This window comes from Motacilla alba, chromosome 11 (assembly GCF_015832195.1).
Source record: "Motacilla alba alba isolate MOTALB_02 chromosome 11, Motacilla_alba_V1.0_pri, whole genome shotgun sequence".
Taxonomy (NCBI): domain Eukaryota; kingdom Metazoa; phylum Chordata; class Aves; order Passeriformes; family Motacillidae; genus Motacilla; species Motacilla alba.
In genome coordinates this window covers 10,344,793-10,358,533 of record NC_052026.1, presented here as the reverse complement: position 1 = coordinate 10,358,533, position 13,741 = coordinate 10,344,793, and the positions used below count along the sequence as shown (strand labels likewise).

Below are 13,741 nucleotides of genomic sequence, written 5' to 3'. Positions count from 1 at the left end.
TTTAATGATACTGCACTTTTACCACCACCACCCTTAAAATGCTGCATGCAATTCGTTTTAAAATAAGCAAGAGCCTGCAAAGCCTGTCAGACAAGAGTTGTTTTAATGCAAAGTGTCCACTCTTCCCAGCTAGAGAAATGTTGGCAAGTCCTCCATAAAGCACACATTAATACTTCAGCATGCCTAGACAAAATGCATATATTTTTAAGTAAATACAGTAATACTTCTATCCAAAACCAACTGAAAATGATCTTTCCAAAGAAAGAAGAGTAGTAAAATCAGCATAAAGCAAAGCAACTCTGTATATGATAAATAACACTATAAAAATGGTGATCCCAGCCACAGTGAAACATTTTACAGGACAGAAAACATGCAGATGCATTAACCTAAGAAAGGTATTTGACAGATTTTGATTTCCTGGCTCTTAGTCAGGGAGTTAATTATACCAATGTTTAAATCTAGTTAGAGAACAACTGCTAAGCCAGCTGCAGTAAACACAGGTATTTTGTACAGCTTTTAGTGGAAATAAAGATAAGACTTCAATACAAAAGGTACCACAATGCATTCAGAAGCACGTGACAGGTCTAGACCAGCGTGCAGGTGTGCTTATGTACATACACACAAGGAACACAGGAGAGCTTCAGGGATTTCAGGGACTTTAGTGACTGGTCAAGCCCCATCACTCACCTTCACAGCTGTAACTGTACACAGCCACTGCTGACCTTTCCACCAGATTCTCGTCATGGTGCCAGCTCACTGCCATGTTCCCCATTCCAAAGTAAGGCTCTTGTTTCAAGTACAGCATTTGTAGTGGATCCATATAATTTAATAAAGTCAAATTGAAAGATGTTCTGTTCTTTAGACTTCTGTCATCCTCTGGTACACAAACACTGCTTTGATCTTTTGAAACAGACACTTGCTCTGTAAGAGAAGTATCAAAACTTTGCTTCCTATCTATTACAGTAGTATCTTGAATTTGTTTGTTTTCAAACAAATCTTGTCCTTGTAAGGCCTTGACTGTTTCAATATGCAAGTAGTCATTAAATCTCATTAATGCTTTACAAGCATCATGTATTTGAGGACTGCAATATTTTATATCATGACTTTCTGTAGGCCAAGGAACTGTAAATAATCTTGTGTTCAAGTACTTATAAGTGCATCCTGGGTTTCCAATTAATATACGAGACACTGGAGTAAGGAAGTCTTTTCCTTTGATCCTTACAAGATCTTGAAAGAAACAGTTGTGTTCTCTCAAGGTCAGAAAGCTTTCTTGTACCATTTGATGGAGCTCTTCAGGTACTGTATCAGATTTCCTGAAAATCAGCTTGGAATACTTGGTCTTCCACTAAAGGAGAAAAAAAAAACAAAGAGCAAAAAGAGGAAAATAATTATTCTTTTTACAGGAGTCACGATATTTCAAGACAAGGCAAAGCTGTCAAGTTAACAAGAATGAGTCTAGAATGTGGTGAAGATATGGATGCCAGCACTTGTTACTTTATTTTCATATTTCAGTACATTGCACAAGATGTGGATATGTACCAGTTGCTTAAACCAGAGCAAATCTCCAAGTAAATAAATACAAAGACTCTAGAACAGTTCAGCAGAACATACAGCTCATCTGATGAATCTGCAGATAATGCCACCTTTAAGTATGTAAACAATAGAACATCAAGCAGTAAGAAAATGATTCCTCTTTTTGCAATGGTTGCAAAGACCCTTCAGTTTCATTCTGATGTACAGAAATCTAGAGGGCTCCATGACACACTCAAATAGCTTTATCTAAAAATACTTTTCAGGGAAGAAATAACAAAATCAAAACATACATTTTTTTAAAAATGTGCTACTAACATTCTGGTGCTTTCTATTTTTACATTCCTCAGTATCTGCCAATTATCTCTCATTTTATATAAAAGCTCTCTTTTGATAACAGAAAATGTCCAAACTTATTTTCTTCCCCAGCTCCCTACCTGCAGTGTCCTTTTCCCTCATATCCTCTTGTGACCACACCAGCTCTGGTATCAGCTGGAGTTCAGAATCCAGCAGTGTGTGGAGGCAGCAACTCCCAGCAAGGTATAACACTGCTAATCAGCAGCTTCTTGCTTTGTATGCACAATACTGCTTCCCACTCCAGGAAGGCTTGGATAATTTTATTTTGTTAATCTGGTTTTCTAAGGAAGTGAGTATCACATAATCACACCTTTTATTGGTTGCCTGTAAATCTGCTTTAACTACTGCTGAGACTGTTTGGCAAACTAGACAAAGGCTAGGGAATAAGTTCTTTAAAAGAGTGGGTTCTTACGTATTTCATTAAAATTAATAGATAAATAAAAGAAACAGATGCACACTAGTGCCCTAGTAAGAGAGGGGCTGTAATGTGAGTGTACCAGGCATCAATAAGCATTTGTGAAGCTCCTAAGGACTCACCACACCCATTTCCTTCTGTCCAGATATTAGTCGGTAGTTTGGAGAAAAGGCAGGTACTGATGGTGGTGTGGGGACACATATTAAGGCAAACTGAAATCTGAAGGCATTAGGCAGTGGGGCAAGAGCACATGGATGCATAAAACTGATCCGCCAAAACTTTTATTAGTCTAATAGCTTATGTTCAAAGTGCTCTTAAAAAGACAAATAAAAGTCACTGGCACAAAACACCACACTGACCTACAATCCATCTGTGAGCTCCTTCTGGTACAACTCAAACCCACTTTACTAGTACTATCTACTTCCAAGTCCCATTTGAACCTGCCTTTCAGGAAATTAATTTTAAAATCCAAAGAACACGCCCTTAAAAAATACAAACCAGGCAATAAGTATTCACATTTTCCACTGCATGAAAACAGACTTTTGCATCATAATGCACTGTTATCCTGTAACACTGAAGAGCTGGCTTTATGGGATCATTTGTTTCTACTAAAAAGGAGAACATAAAAGGAAGCCTATTTTAAAAATAATGATTACATATAATAAATCTTGGTTTATCTATAAACCTCACCACCATTCCTTGTAAATTTTTACAGTGAAGCTAACTCATTTTCTTTATACATTGTTACGGTTCCAAAAACTAGCTTCCTAGAGAGAGGAAAATAAACCCCTGTAACAGTATCTACAGAAAATAATTTCTGACAATTGTATTTACATGCTTAGCTTCAAACACCAAAGCTTGAAAGCAGTCCCAGATCTGTGTGAAGGTCCCTCTACAATCCCAGAACACAGGATCACAGCTTTCATTCAAAGAAATGAATCCAAACTTGATAAACTACATTTACCTGAGCTTGTCAAAAGCCTGAAATGACTCCTTTAGAGGTCCTGAACTGCCCCTTTTGTTTCTATCAGTGCTGTGTATCTCCAGCCTTTGAACAGTACAGTGAAAAAAATCCTTAAAAACAACAACTAATGAAATCAGTAACTGTAAAGTCAGGATTTGGAGCTATAGGCTACAGTCAGGTGTGAAGGTACAGGCTGATGGGAATCATAAATATTCTTTCATAATGTTACTTAAGAATGCTAGAATATTATATGCTGTGACATATAAAGATTATTACTTCATTATATCTTTCATTATGCAAATGCCCTGTAGGAAAGAAAGAGCTCTAACAGTTCCATAGCAGTACCCCAGTATTTCTTTAAATAATTCTGTATTCTGGACATACTCATACCACATTACATATTCTATTATGGTGTATTTAAACAGTCAATAATAGTATATATTTTTAAACCATTTATATGAAGATATACATACACTGAATTTCTGACATTAATCACACACACGAAGTTCCAAACAATTATTAGAAACAGAAGGAGGGAAATAACAATATGACATAAAGCAATTAAACCCCCAGAAAACATGCACTAGAAAGAAAGAACACAGATTTCACAAAGGAAACAACATTGTATTCCCCTCCTGAGCTGCAGAGGTAATGCCTTGCACATTTTGCTGCCAGCCAAGTCAGAGGCCTGTTACCTTTGGGTTGTGCTTTAAGATCACATGCTTAAGAACTATTTTAGCATTAAGGTATCTCAAAAGAAATCAGGAAGTGGAAACACATTTCCAACACATCACATGAAAACAGCCTGGTCTTCTTTAAATCCCCAACCAGTGCCTGTGCTGTGCCCTCCATAAGGAAAGAATTACAGGATCAGAACATGGGGTGACTTCTGGGTTCACACTGGACACCTTGTTGTTTTGGGGGGTGGGGAAGGGCTGTAATCATGTACTCTGTGTTGTAATTCTGACAGCCAGTATTAAAGGTCAACTCACTGCTCACTCTGAAAGAAGTGGCAGCATTACAGGCAACTACAGTACAGAAAAAAAACAACCACATTTGATGCTCAAATCTTCTTGTGACTATTACACACAAGATTTTAAATATGCTTTCACTTTTCATGGTGATACTCAACACAGAGAACCACCCTACGGACTTAAATGACAGAATACAGTTAGCAACCAGCAATGAGGACCCTTGATAAGCAAACTGCCACGTGCATCATGAAATTATAGTCTGTACTTCAAATATTTGTGAGCTACCTTGTTACAGCGCCTTTCTTGTTCCGTACTGGCTTTAAACATCACATTGTTTCAGCTTATGGCTTGGGGCCCATTTTCAAAATCCTTTATCAGGAAAAACACATTGAAAGAGGATGTCAGTGGAAGTTTTGCTTGTGGTGGAATTTCTTACTTCTGTTCAGGCTGTACACTTCCATACCCAACAGGATAAGAGAGTTTATTTAGTTGCATCCTACCTAACTTTTCGAATATGTTCGAAGAATACTGTTTCATAAGAGATCCTTCAAGGAATAGGGCAGGTCTGTCCAGGAAAGACAGACTATAAAACTACACTGTATGTGGTATTTTACCTTGCTGATTTGTTGTCTTCAAGCTCTCACTCTTCTTTTCCTCTCCAGCTGTAGCACATTTAGGCAGCATGGAACTTGCAATTTCTACAGCTGTGATTCCAGTAACATTTCATAACCACCACAGACTTCAAAAGGTGTTTGTGATGCTTGTGATTAGCCTATATACTTAAAAAATATCTAGCATCACACATACACTATATAAAAAGTATAATTCTATATTTGCAAAAAGAATGTATCGAAAATGTATTAAGGATTGAACAGGTGGGATTGTTACTGCTTATCTTGTTCCCATTGTCTTCTGTATTTATGGGCTACTGACCCTGAGCAAATGAGATGCCACCTCCTCTTTTCACATCAGCTCCAGGAGAAGCTGAATTTACAAAGATGTGAAAAAGAAAGAAGATGCTGGGCACAGCAGCTCTTGGCAGCATCAGAGGCAGAAGAGAACAAGCAGGAGGGGATGTAAGAGGACTAGGAAAGAGAAAAGTCAGCTGCTCACTTCTTGAAAGGGGGAAGAGTTTCTTCATGAGCATTAAGTTTAAGACTGAAAAGAACGTGTTTGGGTTTTTGTGTAAAGAAAGAAGAAATAATAAAATCCATCTGTATCACTCTTATAAATTCTCCCAGCTCTTCTACACTTGCACATCTTTGAACCATATATCAACACAAGGCAGAGACCACTCCTGTGTTGTGTAATGTGAGCATGGTCACTGGAGCTCTTCAAACAGCCACGTTATTCCTTATGCTTTTCCTCTTACCATGATCCAATTTGATCTGATTGAACCTACCCTGAGTTCTGTAGCTGATCTAGAAAGATCCAAGACAGATGCAGAAAATTCTATTTATTCATTATATTCTTGCACACACTCACTTGGCTTACTACTCATGTGGCTACTGGGCCTGATCTTACTTCTGCTTGGTTTCATTTGAGGCATTCCAGTTTCCACAGTTTGTTTTGCAAGCAAAGAATTAACAATTACTTATTGTTGGGAAGTAGAATTAAGCCCCTCAAACTTTGAATTTCTATGTTCATATTCCCCCTATTTTGCCAAACAGGAGCTATAAAGTTCTCTTCACCACTCAGAAAAATAATTTAAAATATTGGTGACGTGTATTCTGCTTCAGCAAAGCATGAAAAACTATGATTCACTGTTATACATTACTTGTAGTGAGAGCACACACGTAAAAATAAAGTTCACCAAGTTCTTATTTGTGAACATCCCAGTTCTAGAGATCTTATTTCACACCACCTGGAAGTGCATTATCAGCTATCAGGATACCTTTTTTCATATCAGATTTCACAGTGTCTCTTTGAAGGAAGATTTATTTGTTGCTCAGTGCAAACAGCCATTTTAGTTTAAAATGATTTAAAAGAAATACGTTACCAGCTGGTGGAAATCAGCATCGGCTGGTGTCAGGTATGGAAGTCTATTCTCCCCAAGTTCTTCAAGAAGTTTTTTCTTCTGTTTTGCAGGAGCAAAATTGAAACAGAAAGTTAGACTTAAAAACCAAGATATAAACAGAGAAATATAAAAGTAGTTGTATTTAAATGGCAAAACCAGGTGCAATTACTTCTCTTACTATCTTCAATTCTCAAAAATTATAATAAGTAAAAACAAAAAAGAAAAAAAAATCAGGGGAACTTCTCTGCTTACAAAGCAGTAATTCAGTTTAGGCAGTTTTAGAGCTCATGAGTTCTTTTACTCACAAGTTCTTTTTTAGATATCAGTCCTTGTTACACTGATCAAAATTCATCTCAGCCTTATGTTCCTCAGACCTATGCCTACTTTATAACTGCACATTAATTTCTTGTTTCCTTCCATTTTCTTTTGTACTTCAATTTGTGCAGCCAATGGGTACAAAGCTCATATTTCACCAAATGGCTCCATAACCCACTTCATAAAAACAATAAGCCCCAATGTTGGGAGTACTCTAAAATATTTTCATAGTTTATGAAATAAAAGGAAAGCACAATCTACTGTAGCCCAAAGCCCCCACAGCCTGACAATATTTCAAATGCCATCCTCAAGACCTGCCATCCCAGAGACAGCCATAAATCAGGTCTGATATTGGGATTGCACAAAAACCAGCTGCCTGTAAAAACAGGTTTCCTCTGTCCTCTTAACTCCATTTTTACTTCTGGTTTAGACTGAGAGCATCTGCACCAATATTTAGTCAATGTGATCACTAATAAATTCCTAAGATAAAAGTCTGATGTCTCTCCAAATTGTATTTTTCAGGCTTTTATTAACCAAAATAAGATTTTTTTGTGGCACTATACAATTAATTTGACAAGTGCAAGAGATGTGTGAAACATGCCATCAGAATTTCTGGAATCAAACAATCCTGATCCATGACAGGTCCATTCACACTTATCTATTCACAGACTAATTCAACACTAATTCAGTATAAGTACAGCTTAATCACAGTGTAAAATTTATTACAGTGGAAGTTCTGGCCTAGAAAATTAATAAACTCCTTCCTTTACTTCTTCTTTCTTTTAGCTTGCCAGGATTGCTTTTAACAAACTTTGATTATTAACAAATTTCAACTTACTTGCAACTCAAAGACCATAAAACTCTATCCACCATAATGCTTAAATATATAACAGGACTCAAATTCTTACTTTGATTGCAATATTTTCAACTACATAAACATCAGCAAAAGAAAGAATATTTTTATGTTGTAAGAGAAAGAACAGATGGAAATGGAATACTGTTTTTAAAAGAATATTAAGGGTATAATACAAAGGGAAACGGGAAGTAAAAAAAAATAAGGTGCAACTAACACTTTCATAAAACCAAGTTCAAAACAAGGTGAAACCAGATCTTCACTATTCTGGCACTACTATTTAAAAAAGGAAGAGAAAACATTTCCTGTATTAACTAACTCCTGGCTTATAGCAAACACATAAACAAGGAAAGCTGAACTATGGAGTATAACTGTGCATTCTGTAACAATGAATTCCATTTCTTCAAATTTAAGCATCGAGAAAGGCAACAGAGGCTTAAAGTCAGGTGGAAGTGTAGAGGATTTTAAGGTTCATAGATCAGTCAAACTACAATCAGAGCATGTGGCTCCCACTCATCTCCACACTCACAATGTGCTGAGCACCAATCCTTAACAAGCCTGAGCAGAGCAGCACTGACATTTCTGAACTAGTGGTGTAATTTCTTTATGTCCTCAGTTTTCTTTGGGGACAGGTTGCTGGGATGTTGACATGAAATCATTGCTGAAACCCAGCAGATTGTAACTCCAGATTAAGATGGCAGAAAATGACACACTGATTTCCTGCATTTTCTAAAACAATTAGGCTCCTCTATCACCAAAAGCTTGCCAGAATTTTATTACATGAAATTGCTGAAAACATTAGACTGGTTTTGCTATCTGTAAGATAAACCATATTAACTGCAGGGGAAAAAAAAAAGAAGAAGATATTTTAACATGGACTCACATCTGTGGAAGAAAAAAAAAAGTGGGAAGAAGAGAAGAAGAGAGATTCTGACAATTTCTTTGTCAAGTATCAGGCTCTTGGCAAAAAGCACACAACATTAAAATGCACTCTTGTGTATAGGTAGTAGTAGTTCACATTTGATTGTCAGATCTGGCTAAGTGCCTCTCTTCAGCTTGATGTGCACACTAATACACACAGCTGGGTGGTAGAACATGCTGCTCATCTCTTATGCAAGAAGCTGTCACACAGATGTCAAAAACATCAAGCTACTCACAAATACCTCCAAAAAGTAGAAAAAAAAAAAAAAAAAAGAAAAACTGAGTATCTGGCTATACCGGCTGGCTGATGTGAAAGTCTAAGCAGTGTTACATAAGCATTGTTTATTGGTTCTTCAAACACATAACCCCTCAGTAAAAACTAAAAAAATGCCTTTACTTGAAGGTGTCAGGCTTCTTAAAAAGCATTTTTCTAAATCTGATTTTTAAATTTTAAAAATTATCAACAGTATCAACAGTGTAACAGTTTATTCAGATATCAAGATTATCTTTCTTATGTTTTAAAAAACAACGTGATTTTTACACAGACATTAGTGATGCCAAGACATGAAAGACAATCTGATATGCACCATTCCCATCACCACACGCTGCACTGCTTTAGAAACTTTGTCAAGTGTTCATCTCGGGCCTTCAGAAAGGCAAAAACCTCAGCAAATACTTATTTTGTGGGCTGCTGTGAGTGTTACTGGAGCTATTTTAAATGACTCTGCAATGAAGTTCAGAAACACAAATGCCCCATTTTAGAGTGCACAATGAACATCCTGCAGACATTAATCTCTGCTCATTCATTAAAAATAAATAAGATCATTAATGAGATGGTTGTAAAATTCAGCAAGTGGAATAAATAATAATTGGAATCCCTCAATCACTATACATGTAATTATTTATTTTTCCTGGCAAGAGAAGTGGTGCCTTGTATGTCACAGAGCAAGGGAAGTAACAGAAACACAGCAAAGAGGTGAGGGTGCAGAGAGGATGGTGTAGCAGCTTTGAAACATCATCTCCACTCCCAGCCTACAACAGCCCCTCTGCATCAACTCCTTTCATCAGAAGTTCTTAAAACATTGCCTATTTCTTCATCTTAAAAAGTTTGCTAACTGCCTGCTGCAGTTTTTACACTTCTGAGACTACTTGGGACCAGAACTAGTAAAACACTTGATTTTTTTTTTGTTGTTTTTAATAAAACCCAATGTTTATGCAGAAATTTCAGGGATAGATCATAAAAAAAAAGAGCCACTATTCAAAGCATAAGAAAGTATAGTCTCCTTCTCCAACAGTTGTTCCCAACAGCCTTTTGTTTTCCGAAAGGTTACCAGAATGCTTGAGAATGCCTGTTGTCATGAAAGACAGATCTGAATCACAGTTCAGATGCAAACCTTTGGTTTCTCAAAAATCTCTCCTTCCTATTACCTTTTTCACCCACACAAGAATGTCCATTAGGGCCTGTGTTTCTCTTTCGTTCCTTTTTTTTAATCAACTCTAGTAAAACATGGATTTCTTTCAAATCCTGCATGAAGCAAAGGGCCAGTGCTCTAAAATGCTTCATAAACAATTTTATAAAGGAGGAAGATTAAACATATAGCAAAAATTTTGTGACACAGTACTAAGATCCCATCAAGAAAAAAGTCATCATTTTACAGGAACTTCTAAAACTTTACCTCCTAACACCCTTTCACATGCAAGGTTTTTTTATAAAAAATAGAACTGGGATAGTTTCTTAAGGAAGGAATGTGATTTTGAAGTTGACATTTGTTTAAACTACAAGGCTTTCCAAGTGTTAGCTGTTAAAACTTCATAGCTACCAAGATCATTCAAGTGGTTCACTAAAACAAGTTATGTCAGAAATTAACCTAGAGTAATAAAAAATACATCCTAAACGCACCATTACAGCTTTTATTTCTCCATTATCACATATATTTGATTTCAGATTTTTTTTTCTTCCAATTATTTCTGTAAACTCTACTCATCAAAAGATCTTAAGGGACTGGCCAATTTTACAACACCATTTACTGACATGAAAATGTTTTATTACCAGTCTACTCTTTATTACATTCAAGACTTACCAAAAACCTTGTCTGTGCCACATTCTACAATACAGCCTCCCAAAAATACTGGTAGACATATGACCATACTGTCCCACACTGCATACTACAAGCTGCTCTCCTTACCCCCTAACAGAAGTCAAAACCTTTTTTATATTAAGGGCAAAAATATGTATGATTATCATTATTATTATTATTCTATATAAACTCATATTAAAAATATCTACGATGGTCTAGCAATATTTCATGCCCCATATATCCAATTGCTAATTATACTACAATCAATTATACTTGTTATTTAATATAACCACAGTGAATCCTGTTCTTCCACTGAACAAACAGGTCCAGCTACAGAAGTAACAAAATGCAGTTCAAATGACCTGGGCATGAAAAAAAATTACATAATGAACAATCCACTGCCATGCCAAGACCTCAGGTCTTACATCAGCATCTGTGAGTAGCTGTCACAAAGACTGTTTGGTATTCTCTGCTGCAAAGGTACTGTTTGGCTTTGCTTACTAATTTCAACCTCTCTTACCCTTTCTCATAAATCAACAGGCCCAGGTTTGGGTTCACACACACACAGACCAGTCATGCATATGCACAGCACACTCCACTGATGTAACTGAACTAAGAGTTAATTTATGCATTGGAGCAGCTTAGCGGTGTGTGAAAAATGTCTGCTGCCAGTATCCCCTCTTTCCCCATCTTCAAGTGTTAAGGGCCCCTTAATTGTTGCTTTAACCTACAGGAACATTGTTCCTTTGGCCAGTGGCTGTTAATGGAACAGAACTGGCAATTTCCTTACCTAGCTGAGTGTAGATTTGTCACGCATGGATTAGCACTGTAAGCAATCACGATAAAAATATGAAGTAATAAATACTTCAAACACAGACACTCTGGGCCGACAAAATGTCCCTAAGGCTCCTCTGTATAATTCTGAATAAATTTCTACTTCTTCTACCATCACTGCAAGCATCTTGACAACACCACCCACGTCTTGTTCCCTTCATGCATTTGTGCATCCTCTTGCAGCAGGTACCAGTAAGTAAATGGGTCAGCTCCAAAGTATTAGGTGAAAAGTAAGAATATTCAAACTTGGAAATTATCAAATTTTAACCAGATCTCCAGTTCTTAGTTTCTTCTTATACATATGGACACAAGATCACACATGTACTTAAGACAACACAATTAAGAGAGTGTTTAGTTCAACATGGCTGTGAATCCTTAAGAATAGATAAGGACACTGAGGCACGCCTGCATGTCATTCTTTGCATAGTTTCTAAAAGATAGCCAGTAGATTCTGAGACCAGGTTTCTTAATCTAGCAATTCTTAACCAGCTTACCCCAAAAAAGTCAGGAGGCAGAAACCTTAGTGACTGTTACCAATAACTGATTCTGCATGATTTAGCAAAAACACCCCCGACATGCCCAGTGCCAAGAAACCAAGGGGGTTTGACCAGTTGTGAAATACTAAGTAATAGTACTTGACAGACAGGATTCAATAAAGATTAAAGACAGACAAAATAAAAACTATAACAAGGGTTAAAGTCGCAACAATGATACATTTGCTGCTCATCTCATGTTCTAATGACATGGAAGATATTGATGGTTCCTAACTTCCATGGAAATCGATTACCAGGACACATGGCACTAGATCTCTGTAGCCTTAGGAGCTGCATATTATGCTCAAGAATGGAAAATAATGCTGACATGGTGCTATTTATCCCTGAAGGCCTCAAGGAAACAGAAAGAAACATTAAGAATCTCCACCTTATTTTGGGAAGTATTGCATATCTGCAATGTGGAATTGTACTACCCTCACTGGGATTCAATATCTCATTAATGTAGCAAAGTAAGAGCAAACACACTGACCAACAGCCACAGAACAGACCAAGGACCTCCAGACTGAAACCCAAGGGCTGACAGCTTGAAATGCAGATTCAGAACCTTTGCAACAGGCTCATAACTTCTGTAGATATAGACAAAGAACTTCCCAACACAAACACTGGCAGGTCACACTGATACAATTTTTCAGAACTATCAGCAAAATCAAAGATAAACTAAATTTTCTTGCAGCTTTTCATCATTTCCAGAAAATAACAAGCCTGGCATGATTGCTGGTCTCTATATATACTGATAAATAATGGTAGAAGGAACCAATGTTTAATAAGAACACTTTAAAAAGGGGGGAAAAAACTCCAAGTGTTAAAATATCACCCAGAAAATAAAGCAGTCAAAAGTGAAGTAAAAAGGATATGAAAAAAAAAAAAAAGATATTTACTTAAATACTTCAACTTAGCATCAAATGCAGCTTCTATCTGCCCTTGGTGACACTGCAGAAGATAGTGTTAATGTAAAAAGAGCAGGTGTTAAGTGCAAATGCATGTGCCATGCAATTGGCTACAAGGAAGATCAATAAGGAGCTAGAGCATTAAATTTCACATACTGTAGCTGTCATGCCCATTACACAGTATTTGAACATCTTCACAGGCCATTACAAAATTGTTGATTCTTGGTATTTTTTATAGAACCAAATTATTTTCCAGAGTTTTATTAGCACAATAAGCACTATAAATGTCTAAAAACACTTACAAACTTGGTGAAATCTGAAGACCTTTACAGCCCTCCAAGACAATACATATTTGCAGAATGCATACTGTATTCTTCACTGCAGAATGAAAAGACAGGAAGATGGTTTAAAGCCTTACAGATAAAAGGAAATGTATTCCAGGAACACTTTTCTTTTCTGTTAGTCACATTTCACCAGGCACACAGATAATGTATTTTAAAGGAGGCATTTTCAAGATAATTCTGGAGAGTATGTGCCACAATTAACAAAATCACTGCCAAAAGAATGCACCAAAGGAAGGGCAATGCCAGTTCCCTGGGCTCCGGCCACAGAAGCCGCACCAGACTTCTTGCCTCTGCTCTTCCATCTTTGTGCTTTGCCCTTTTCAAGGACATGATAAACTCAAATTTTCCTTCCAACATTGCTCACTAGAGGACGCCTTGAGCAGAAGCTTTGTGGAATTCTTCCTCCTCTCCCCAGAACAATTTAAAGGCAACCATCACTGATGTGTAATCATGGTTACAATGAATTCACTCTCAACATCTTTCCAAACAGCACAACTGAGAAGTCAGTTTTGAAGACACACAGGAGAACAACGTTAATACAGTTGCATCATTTAACAATATATTTTAAGGGATATAAAAATTAGAGATCACATTATGCACATCAATTTTAACATAAAATTTGTATGAGTATATTCAGTGAGGTGCAGTGGAATTTGCAACATTTTACACAACTGGACCAGAGAATCCTTGAGGCCCCC

The 13,741-nt window shown here is 36.9% G+C and overlaps 1 protein-coding gene across 7 annotated transcripts in view; it reads right to left on the bottom strand.

Annotated features, from left to right (window-relative positions):
* Nucleotides 1–13,741, bottom strand: part of FTO (FTO alpha-ketoglutarate dependent dioxygenase) — a 225,163-nt gene that overhangs the window by 181,950 nt on the left and 29,472 nt on the right. For 3 of the 7 annotated variants that reach the window (XM_038148559.1, XM_038148553.1, XM_038148554.1), the window contains exons 2-3: nt 6,240–6,317; nt 688–1,345 (exon numbers count right to left, since the gene is read on the bottom strand). In XM_038148559.1, coding sequence (XP_038004487.1) covers nt 688–1,345; nt 6,240–6,317 — 736 coding nt within the window. Of the gene's footprint in view, nt 1–687; nt 1,346–3,266; nt 3,331–4,525; nt 4,610–4,854; nt 5,013–6,239; nt 6,318–13,741 lie in introns of those variants that run through there. The other 4 variants (XM_038148555.1, XM_038148556.1, XM_038148558.1 and 1 more) reach the window with 4 other exon arrangements.